The sequence below is a fragment of the Cebus imitator genome, unplaced genomic scaffold (assembly GCF_001604975.1).
Source record: "Cebus imitator isolate Cc_AM_T3 unplaced genomic scaffold, Cebus_imitator-1.0 Scaffold30, whole genome shotgun sequence".
NCBI classification, from domain to species: Eukaryota; Metazoa; Chordata; class Mammalia; order Primates; family Cebidae; genus Cebus; species Cebus imitator.
In genome coordinates this window covers 7023959-7036368 of record NW_016107345.1, presented here as the reverse complement: position 1 = coordinate 7036368, position 12410 = coordinate 7023959, and the positions used below count along the sequence as shown (strand labels likewise).

At 34.9% G+C, this 12410-nt stretch overlaps 1 protein-coding gene across 1 annotated transcript in view; it reads left to right on the top strand.

Moving 5' to 3' along the window:
- Positions 1 to 12410, top strand: part of LOC108300760 (phospholipid scramblase 2-like) — a 37643-nt gene that overhangs the window by 1184 nt on the left and 24049 nt on the right. The window contains exons 2-6 of the mRNA XM_037736882.1: positions 2963 to 3024; positions 5711 to 5946; positions 7695 to 7737; positions 8721 to 8941; positions 10027 to 10191. Of these exons, the coding sequence (XP_037592810.1) occupies positions 2963 to 3024; positions 5711 to 5946; positions 7695 to 7737; positions 8721 to 8941; positions 10027 to 10191 (727 nt within the window). The remainder of the gene's footprint in view (positions 1 to 2962; positions 3025 to 5710; positions 5947 to 7694; positions 7738 to 8720; positions 8942 to 10026; positions 10192 to 12410) is intronic.

Here is a 12410-nt window from a genome sequence, read left to right as displayed (position 1 = left end):
GGGTCTCCATCTTTTGCTCAGTAATTTCACAAATTTTCATTTCCCAGATGAGGTCAGTTTCCTGAAGCTCAGGACTTCTACCAGTGAGCTTCTCTCTGTCTTACCATGCCCCTCAACTTACTCCAAATTTATCACTTAACGGAGAGTTAGAAAGAAGTGTGTAGCAATCAGATTGTAACTTGAAGTTCTGTGTTTGTTTTGGAGTAATTATAATTCCAATGGTACATTGGAATTATATGACTTTATTACAAACTTTTGTTTTAAGTACGGAATAAATTATGATTTCCTCTTTCTCTAAAATTATTTCTAGAATTTGCTTTTTAGTAAGACTGGTGGAAGCAGTGATTTAAAGTTATAATGTTAGATTAATTAGCTAATTTAATCAGGACACAGCTCAATCATTTCCTAAACAGAGTTATGTTATTTCTTGGAATAGACTCATCATATTAGTCAGAATCCTCTAAGGAAACACAACAGTAGGATGGAGACATGTATATATGAAGAGATGTATTATAAGAAATTGGCTCATGACATTTTGTGTGCTGAAAAGTCCCACCACATTAGAAGTCTGTAAACTGGAGACCCAGGAAAGCAAGTGGTATAATTCAATCTAAGTCCAAAAGCCTGAAAACCAGGGAGCCAAAGGTGTAGATTCCAGTCTGGGTTGAAAGGCCTGAGAACCAGGAGCATTTAGAGCATATCAATGTTCCAGCCCAAGCAATGTGGTAGGAAGAGGTGAATTCCTCTTTGCTTTACTTTTGTACTACTCAGATCCTCAGTGGAGCAGGTGTAGCCGCCCCCCAACACTGATTAGGGCAATCTACGTACTCATTCAATGGATTCAAGTGCTAATCTCACTCAGAAACACTGTCTAGACTCACCTAGAAATAAACTTTAATCTGAGCATCCTGTGGCCAATCAAGTTGACACATGAAATTAACCATCACAAGTCCACCCCTTATCAACTTGACACCCATATTATGCATGTTATTAAACTAAATATTAAAATAAAGGTAAAACAAGATTATAATATCAACTAACATGATCCAACGATCTTGAGTTGTATCAACTGAAAATTCCCTGTTTCCCCATAAGTGGAGTTAAAGACCTTGAGTAATTTTAACTCTTCTTCATATCCTGTAACCTAAATACTATGTTGTAAATATAAAAAAATTTAAATACAATGATATAAAAGCATACATCTTATGTTACATAAGGGATTAAGAGATAAAAGTAAACTAAAACACACATACATTGCAAAATAAGGAGGAAATGATCATGATAACTATACTCCTTATCTGTAACTAGTCATGTGGTTGTAACTGGCATTTATAACTACCTTCTTTTACTACCCACTCTGAATTCCCTTTTCTGTCAGCAAGCTCCTCAGGTGGTGTTGGTTCTTTACCTGGTGGAGGACCCAGACACTCATTTCTAAGGGACTGGGCCATTCTTAGACCTGCCTGCATTGGGTTGTTGTAGTTTTTCATTGACTCTAATCGCAGGTCATGGTAATACTGAGAGACGCCCTACTGGATTTCCTGAATTCCAAACATGCTGATACTTATCTCCAGTGTGGAGTACTAGTCCACTTTTTCCTTGATAGACAGAATCAGTTACCCCAGTCAACATGGTAATTCCCTTCTTTATTGATTCAAAGGCATGAGGGAGTGCAGAGTAGCCAGGTGACAGTATTAATTTCCAATTCCATGAAGCCATTGTTGTGTTCCTAGTGAGAAGCATTTTTCACTGTGGAATTAGGAACTCTAGGCCAACAGAGCAAAATTGACATAGGACGACAAAATGTTGCTAGATGTTTCTACAGGTAATATGAAGTGATGTCACTTGCTTTTCTATCATTTCACTCCTGGGCCCATGAATCCTGTCTGTGGGAGAAACAGTACCATATTTTGGATACCGATTCAGAGCGTCCAAGGTGCATCCTTGAAGAACCTTGCCCCAGACCTGCACAGTTTTGCCACCTGAGTGGCATTATAACTGAGTCTTCAAAAGGCCATCCCACCATTCTTTCAAGCCAGCTGTCTCAGGATGGTGGAGATCATGGTAGGACCAGTGAATTCTACTAACTTGGGTCAATTACCAAGCTCCTTTTGCTGTCAGATTGAAAAAATAATCATGGCTTTTTGTATGTATGTATTCAGTCTCCTTTTTATAGTTTTTCATATGATGGAACCTAACCCACAAATGTAGCCTTGAAAACTTTTAGTCTACCCTGGTTATACAAGTTTACTAGCTTATTGTTCACTTTATAAATTAATTGCAGAAAAATGTAAGTTTTAATATTTCTACTTTTCTGACTTGAAGGTCCATAGCATCGATTTCTGACCAGTGAATGAAAACTGGATTCCGACTGTTGTAAGAAAATCCAGGAAGTTAAATCAGTAACACATATGCATCTTTTGATTTTTTTCAGAGCCCAATAAACCCACTTGAATTACTCAACCTTTGCTGAACTTCTTGAGTAGAGGTAACTAAGAGGTGGCTATAATTGGAGCATTCTCAAGAGTTTTACTAGATTATGAGAATGTGGGCTTAAAGTTGGTAATCAAAAAAAAAATTTTTTTTTGAAATGGGAAGGAAGAAAGAGGTTTCTTCTTGATAACTCCAGATTTTAGTTGAGGATGTGGAGGGATCAGTTGACTTATTTACCAATTAGGAATTCATGGTAGGAGGAGTTGGTAAAAGGGCAGCCAACACTGGAGTGGGCCTGGGAAGTGAAAGGGAAATTTGTATTAGTATGCATGGGTCCAAGATAAAAATATTGGGTAATGAATTTTTGCCTGATGTGTTCATTATAATAAATAGGCATGGAAGGCACCGGAATCTATAGTAGATAGAGAAAGTAATGACTGGATAGTATTGGGAAAGACTAGCATGGGGCCAAGGCACCAGAAGGCAGAATTACTAAGTATAATATTTACTCCCATTTATGTATCTGTAGAAATACCAAGTACAAAGTTTCACTTGGTAGTCAAGGTGCTATGGCTGTGACAACTCATGAGAGTGGGTTCTCTGATTAAAAAAGAAAAAAATCTCTGAATGAACAGAGTAGTGTTGGAACTTCTCAAATTTGCTCTGTCAGGATTGGCATAACAAGTCCACAGGACCTGAAATTTTCTGAGATAATTGCAGTAGTGTGATCTGATTATTAACCTTTCTTGCTCTTTGGCTGGACCATTCTTGGAGCCCAAGCCCAGAGGCTGGGAATCGAATCACATACTTCATTTAGGTTGTGCAGGTTGTGAAGGCTGATGTTTTTAGCTCAATTACCCTTTGAGGTCTTAGCTCGAAGCATTTCTTCATGACTTTCTTCCTGATTAGACCTTCTTCCTAACGGCTTTTAGGAAGTATTCACCATTGTGGGCTGACCAATAATTTCTAAATTCCTACCAAAGCCAGCAGTGGCTTATGCCTGTAATCCCAAGACTTTGGGAGGGGAAGGCGGGAGGATCACTTGAGTCCAGGAGTTTGAGACCAGCCTGGGCAGTATAATGAGGCCCTAGCTCCATAGAAAATAATAGTAAATTCCTACTGTGAAAACAGCAAGGGGAATGAGGTCGAGCCCAAAGGATTTAAATGGCCAGATAAGGCTCTACTAGGTGAATAAGGAGGAATATCACATTAATGGGACTGTATTTTTTTAGAATATCTTGTTCCAATGGTTGTATTGGACCTACAAATGTATAGACAACATATCAATATCAAGTCTTCTTTTTCAGAACTATTTCAATCCATAAACAATAAAATAAGTAATTTACTAAGTATTTAATTTCCTCTCTATAATACTAAATCTGTTGTTGACTTGTTCTTTGTCATATTTTTTTTAGCTTATGGAAGAATATTATTTGTAGCTGTGTTTTCCCTTGTAAATCCCAGTACTGGGCACTCCTGAAAACTTTGCAAGATATTTATGAGATCATGGAACTCACTCTTCTGCTTAAATTCTTCCAGTAGTTACCAATAACACTTGGGATAAAATCCAAACTCCTTACCAAGGGTCTCCCTAGATGAGCTTCTTCCTATTGCTCTGGTGACAGCCATGCATACTCTTCCTCTCTTACGACTCTCTCTCAGGAACATGTTAAATTCCTTCCAAATCAGGTTTTTACATTTGCTTTTCCTTCTTCCTGTAGTGTTTCTCTACAGATCTTTGCATAAAGTTCTCCCCTTCTTACCTTTTCGATTTCAACATAAATTATACCCATCTAAAGTAACTTCCTTATCCTCTGCCCTTTCTCCCATGTGTTTTCCCCATCATACCAGTATGAAATCTTTTATAAAAAATTATTTCTTCCAGAAGTTGACTATAAGCTCATTGACAGCATATTGACTTTTTGATAGCTGTATGCCCTGATTCCACAACAGAGCCAATCACATAATGCATCATCTATAAATATTAATTGTAGGAGGAATAAATTATAAAAACTATATTTACAGTGCATTAGTACTAGGTTAAATCTGCTAAGTCTTATTTTTAATAGTATGTGAGCTTGTCACCAGTGTTCCACTTAAATGTATTGCCTATCCTGAGTATTAAATTTTATGTACTATTAAGTATGTATTTAAAATATTGAGGAACATAGTCCCCTGAAATCATATTTCATTCCTGTGAAATCACTACACTGTGGACTATACAAATAAGCTTATGAAGCTTCATTGAAATGTACATTTACATGTAATATAAAGGCTATACTTATTAAATTTCTTCCTCTATTCTGCTAAATACATACTTTAGAATTTTTCATTTGTTAAATCTTTTGCTTTTCTTTCTCAACGTTTCTTTTTTACTTTTCTTTTGTTTAATTTTCACAAATTATATATTCTAAAGATCTAAGAGTGATAAATTGTGAAATTTAATTTTGTAACATCAATATCTTAATTGATGTTTTAAGAAAAGTATCAAGGGAAACAGGGGAAAAACATGCTGTAGATTAAAACTCATGGTAACCTGTTTGCCCAGACAAGCATCTGAAAGGAACTAGGAGGAATGGCATGCTTTTGCCTCCGTGCTACGATTTCTCAACACTGTAGTATTTTAGAGTGGATAATTAATTGTTTTGGGAGGATTTTCTGAGTATTTTAGGATGTTTAACTGCATCCCTGGCTTACACCAACTAGATGGTAATATCAGTCTCTTTTCCAGTTGTGACAGCTAAAAATGTGTCCAGACCTGGACAAATATCACTTGAGGGGTCAATCCCCATCTCCCCACTGACTTCTGTACAGATAGGATGTGTCATTTTTTTATAATTCAATTTTTATAATTTTTCACGGGTGCTTTAGCTCTGGGAATGCTGACACAAAGCCATTATTATTATTATTATTATTTCCAATTTCATCTCTCTTTTCCAAGAAGGCATACCACAATCTTCATATAGGTCACTTTAGATCATGATGGATTTACTTTCACTTAATCAGGCATAAAACCATATTTTCTACTTGAGTTTTAAATCATAAGGGTAAAGCTGTAGGCCGACTCTATTCACAGTTAACCACCCTCAAAATAGAAGTGAATGTGAAACCACAGATATTTTATTGAAACATATCTGAAGATAAAAATATAGCTCAAGCTTCACAGATATAGGACTTCTGAGCTGAGAGGTCAGTTGGTAGATAGCTGGAGTTATTCTAAAAAGGGTTAATGACTTTTCTGTGCAGCTGCAAATTATTTTACTTGCTCCTATTTCAGGACCTCCCAGACATATTGCCTACCCTAAGCACCAGGCTGGACACACTGGGAAACAGCCTGGCCACATGGGCTCCCAGGCCTTCTACCCAGGACGTCAGCATGGCTACCTAGTCTCACCAGCTCGCCCAGCTGGCATTCCTGTTCAAAATCAGCCAGGTAGACCTGCAGGGGTACCATGGATGCCAGCACCACCACCACTATTAAATGGTCCACCTGGATTGGAATACTTAAGTCAGGTAATTTCAAATACAAAAAAAAAAAAAAAAAAAAAAAAAAAAAAAAAAAAAAAAAAAAAATAAAAAAATAAAAAAAAAAAAAAAAAAAACAACTCTTGTTTCCAGTTTACTAACCATAGTAATTATAGTTTAAGTAATTACTTATTTATTTACTGTTTATTAATTAAATTCTGAAATGGTAAATAACACATTCTGTCAACAAATCACTAGTTCTTTTGGGTTCGGTTCATTTAAAAATAAAAATAAGAATGTCACAGGTAATTCTTTTCTATGATCTTGAATATAATGTGATAACAATCCAAAGTAAACATTTATTAAGCACTATTTTCTAGGTTTTATTCTAAGCATAATACATGTATTACCTCACTTAATCCTTACGGAATCTCTATGATGTACAAGCACTATAATTATCACCACCTTACACAAGAGGAAACAGAGATCCAGAGCAGTTATATAACTTACCTGGATTAAAAACCTAATGAACTGGGGCTGGTACCTTGATTCTGGATTCTGTGCTTTTTAATTCCAATACTGACTAATTGTCTTGACGTTTAAAAGAGATGTACTAAAGTTTAGAGTTAAGTTTTAGTAAGTAGTACCAAAAATGACTTCATATTTTTGTGTGGAATTTGACTCATCTTTTTCTTACAATTAGTAAAATTATATTTTTTGATGCTTTTTTTCTTTGGAAGACCCAATTTTACAAATGTCAACAATAAGGAAAAAAAAAGTCCTGAGCTTTGCTGTACTACATAATAGCTTACCTCAGCAAAGTGAGGTTTAATAATTTGTTTTGTCTTAGAGATCAGGTTGGTAACATAGAAATGTAAAATTTTATATCTCTAATCTATAAACAAGTATTTCTATGATAATCAGAGTTTTCCGTAAACAAATTGTCTCTCTTGTACTCTCTATAATAACTTAATTTCTCACAATGTACTTGCACAGCGAATATTATAAGAGTGTTTACTAGTTCATATTTCTCCAAGAAATGCCCTACAGAGCTTTTTAAAATCAGTCTAAAAAAATATATAGAAGAAATTACTACTTACTGCAATATAATTATGTGAAGTAGACATAAAATGAATAACTGAGACTTATGGAAAAAAACTTATTTAGGGCCGGGCGCGGTGGCTCAAGCCTGTAATCCCAGCACTTTGGGAGACCGAGGTGGGTGGATCACGAGGTCAAGAGATCGAGACCATCCTGGCCAACATGGTGAAACCCCGTCTCTACTAAAAATACAAAAAATTAGCTGGGCATGGTGGCACGTGCCTGTAATCCCAGCTACTCAAGAGGCTGAGGCAGGAGAATTGCCTGAACCCAGGAGACGGAGGTTGCGGTGAGCCGAGATCGCGCCATTGCACTCCAGCCTGGGTAACAAGAGCGAGACTCTGTCTCAAAAAAAAAGAAAAAAAAAACTTATTTAAATTGATAAAATAATGTCTTTATATTTTTAAACCTCATTTAGAAAGAACATTGTTTTCTAACTTTTATAAGGATTTTACTATATTTATTTTACCTAAATTTATAACATTCATAGTGAATACTTTCAATAAACATATAGCATTTTTAATTAAAAATATGTTAACTTTAGTTTTACAATAAAAAGTAACAAATTTTTAGTAAAATTTGATAATGATAGTTGATAACTGATCATATGCAGTATTAAACAATAAAATATGAGTATTAATTGGTTTTCTATAAAACATTTGACATACAACTTAATTTTCTTTTTGCTATAATAGATAGATACGATACTGATTCATCAGCAAATTGAACCTGTGGAAGGTATGTATTAATTGTATTTCTCATATTTCTAAAAAGAGAAGAAGTTTATGCAAATAAAGATACATCAAAAACTATAAATATAGCATTCTGAATGATGTGGAATGGCAAACCTGATTATTTACGAATGTCTGTCTTCACAGTAATGAAATCCGTAGTCTATTTCTGAATATTAAGAGTCAAATGGTAAAATACAATTGGCCCTTCCTATCCATGGGTTCCACCTGTGTGAATTCAATCACTCAAGGATCAAAAATATAGTTTTAGAAAGTGTACCTGTACTGAGGATATACAGACTTCTTTTTCCTTGTCACTATTTCCTAAAAAGTTCAATATAACAAACTCTTGACATAGCATTTACCTTGTCTTTGTGTATTATAAGTAATCTAGAGATGATTTAAATAATACAGGAGGAGGTTCATAAGTTATATGCAAACCCCACGCCATTTTATATCAGGGACTTGAGCGGACTAGGATTTTGGTATTCACAGACGGTCCTAGAACCAATCTCCCATGGATACGGTGGGATGACTGCACTATTATGATAAGATCTTCCCTAATGTTATAAACTTTAACGTAGAAGGAATATAGCCAAGATTTACTTTTGCTCCCTTCTCCTTCTACAAATAACTAACGGATTCAATCACTTTACCTGACTTCTAGCATTTCAGCTCTTTTCTCTCCAGTTTGTTATCACCTTGAGAATGGCACAGAGCCACATCCAATATTTTCATTACCTTGTACATTTCCAAGTGAGTAAACTTTTAGAATTTGGATGGGAGTGTTTTGGAAAATTGTTGTTCCTGCCCACAGTTTCTCTTGGGAGTTCAGATAAACGCCTTTTCCTGATCAACTCTAAATAGCATTGCTTTTCATTATTCCTATGATACTTGGAGCATCATCTAAACATAGATAGATATTATAATATCTTAAGGTAGTTTCAATAATTTTAACATAAAGGCGACTAATTTTATTTTCATTTATAGTCTTACTCCGTTTTGAAAGTAATAATAAGTATGAAATCAAGAACAGCTTTGGGCAGAGGATTTATTTTGCAGCAGAAGATAGTCATTTCTGTAGCCGAAATTGCTGTGGGCCATCTAGACCTTTTACCTTGAGGATTATTGATAATCTGGGTCGAGAAGTCATAACTCTGGAAAGACCACTAAGATGTAACTGTTGTTGTTGTCCCTGCTGCCTTCAGGAGGTATGTGAGCAATTACTAGAGCCTTTTGTAAAGTAGTTCAGCAAGAATGTCCATCCTTTCATTGAACCTGTATAATCAGATGAGATTTAAAGGAAAATGGCTCCATCAGCTGTATGTTTGGGCTTCCAAATCAATTGTATAAGAAGGAAGGCAAATAAACAACAGGGGATGGTTAGCCTCATGTCCCGCAGCAGTCTGCCTTGTGGGGTTGAGCAATGGTCAGAGATGAGAATTCTTGATATTCAAGGAAAGGTCAGATAGGCACTGTTTTCAAATCATTTTTTTAGAAATGATTGTAAGAGACATGGTCAAAACCAGCCGAGATGCACCATTGAAAATATCCTAAAATAGTATTCTGGGATCATAGGGACAAAAAGAAGGAAGGAAAGAACAGATGTGTGCATCTCATAATTTTGGCCAACCTACTAAGGGACAAACCTAGGACAAAGTTTTATCTCCTCTGTTTTTCATTTCTCCTTTTCAAAATAAAAACTTATATATCTGTGTCATCTGCAGTAGGGATAGCCTAAATGGGAGTATGTCCAGCTCTGTAGAGACCAGATGTCTCTGTTTTTATATTACATGGCAGCCTACTCCTAGAAATTATGAATTTCAGGGAAGACACTAGGGTTCAGAGATGTTATAGAAAAGTTGGTCATTTCCAGGATCCCACTGGCCCAACACCATATCTGCCTGGGTAACTTAGCCTTCCATACAGGTTGCTGTGAGAACATAATACAGTTAGAGATAAAGGCATATAGTTATTTAAAGTCTAATACTGCACTTATTTTGAGAGGATAAATGAAGTTACTTATAATGAATTGGTTTGTTTTCCATGCCATTTAGGTTAGGTATAATTATATATTTATAAGAATATCTGAGGAAAAACTGAGAGTTTGATGGGAAATGCTTTATAATTTGAATATCACATTAGCATGCATTACACTATTTGATCTTTTAAAAAATTTCTAGGAAGTCCTTACTTGCAATGTCTGGCACTTATGAAATGGTCAGTAAATGAGAGCCATTATTAGATAGGTTTATGATGATTTATTACAGTTACACATATTCTCTTACTTTTGTAGATAGAAATCCAAGCTCCTCCTGGTGTACCAATAGGTTATGTTACTCAGACCTGGTACCCATATCTAAAAAAGTTTACAATTCAAAATCAGAAAGGAGAGGATGTACTAAAAATGAGTGGTCCATGTATTATGTGCAGCTGTTGTGGTGGAGATGTTGATTTTGAGGTAAGAGATGTAATAATGTTTATGGGATTTGCTTTCCTAATATAAGAATATAATTTTGCAGAATTTTATGAATGCCTTAAATTAGTATTGTGTACTGATGTCTCAATAGCAAGATAATGTTCCCATACATTTAACTTTGATCAGAGTGGAGGTTATTACTGTCTAAAGGTCAGTATTGATAATGATAAATGGATAAAAAGAGAAGCAGAGCTCTGTAGTCAAATAAAAATAAGCAAATCATCTAACACTTAAACATGTTGGTTTCTGTGTGGTCACACTATATATTATCCATTATAAATAAAACTTTAATCTCATCATCTAAGTGTGATTAGCAAAGCATATGGATCCTTCCTTAATCTGAAATATAGCCTGCCAGTGCTCCAGGCCATGTCCAGAAGGTCTGACATCTTTGAGTTCCTACAAAAAGCCCAATTATGCAAAGATAATTTTGAGAAAGTCAGTGTAATATGTATTACCCAATTGTACTTCTCTGTGGTCCCTTCTTTAACCCTGTATTAAATTAGGTCATTGGAAACCATAATGTATCTCTATATTTAATTCCTGCATGAATTTCATTACAGCAGTTCTCCAACAAATAGCCTAGGCTTATAATCAAATTATTTAGTTGCAAATGTTTATCAGAAGATTTTATAACTTACTCTTGATTTCCTGATTCTCTTAGAAAAACAGACAATTTGGTAAACTGGGCCCATAGTTCTACAGAATGAGGAAAAAATAATCCTAAAGTTGAGTAGGGCTACCTCACTTATGATTAGATGTGGGAACTCTGACAGTGTCCCCATATCTTCCTAAGGTTTTGCACTATCCGGTTTCATTCTCTTGTGTCCTTTCTTCTCTAATAGTATAGTTTTTAATTCCTCTATTAAAATTTAGTTACATAAAAATGAATTCTTCCCTTTTTCAACTTCATAATCTGATGACAGAGATGGGCAACTCTAAGAAAACACATGTGTTGTAGAGACTTTAAAATGCTTTTTTAAAGGGATACATATATATTTATAAAATATATGATTATATATAGTGTATGCATATATACTATGCATATGTGCATGTGGGTATATATGGGTGTGTAGGTATGGGAACATGTAATGCGGATGTACAGGAACCTTATGTAGGGATATATATAATAATAGCTCTCTTTTTATGCACATAAAAATCCAGACAAGTGAAAGATTATTTCTTCTTCTAGGAATGATATTAATAAAAGTCTAATTGGAATGTAATGTATTCCTACGAAATGAATAAAACACTAAAAAATTGTGAAACATTCATATTTAATACTAAAAAATTAGATTTCATTCAGCAGCTCTTCAGTTCTCTATGTCTACAGATACCAGATTCTAAGAGTAACTAATAGTCATATGATTAGAGAAGGCAAAAAAAAAAAATGCATATAGTAAATTTTATACAAATGCTGAGTTTGTAACTTAAAAGTACCTTTTCAGTAACTATTCATAAATTGTATGCTTTGAATTATGTAGCTGTTCTAGTATCTTACACATTATCTTAATATAGTCTTTTGGTATTTACCTAGGTTCTATGTGCTAGTGGCCTGTTTACATTTTTCGCATTTACATTGCAAATAAATATATAGTTTTCTTTTTAGGCTATCTTTACCAACTATTAGTATTAAATTTACAGATTTATAAATTTTATGCTAATATGATACTCTACAATTCTTTTTTAAACTCATACGTCTGATACCAAATATGTAGATATTTTTTCCCCATATCAACCAATTCTCCTTCTCTACAGACATCAACTGGGTTCCCTACAATTCAAGTTTAATTCTGACACTCACTCACCTGGAGTTAATGCAGACACCACAAGTTAAGGTCTCACAAAACTGTTTCCTATTTCAAACTCCAACCACAAATGCAAGACCTCCTGTACACCTAACCAACTGTCTATAAATTAGGGTTCTGACAACCTCCTCCACAGGTTTCACAATTTGTTAAAACTATTTACAAAATTTAGGAACACACTTTATTTATGTTTCCTATAAAGGATACAAGTGGATAGCCAGATGAATACGTTAATAGAATGAGTTCTGGAAAGGTCCCGAGCAAAATGGGATCTGTCCCAGTGGGACTGGGGTAACCCTCCTTCATGGCACGTGAGTTCACCAATCCAGAAAGTCTCTGAACCTGTTGTTTAGAGTTCTTAGAAAGTTTCATTATGTAGGCATGATTGATTTA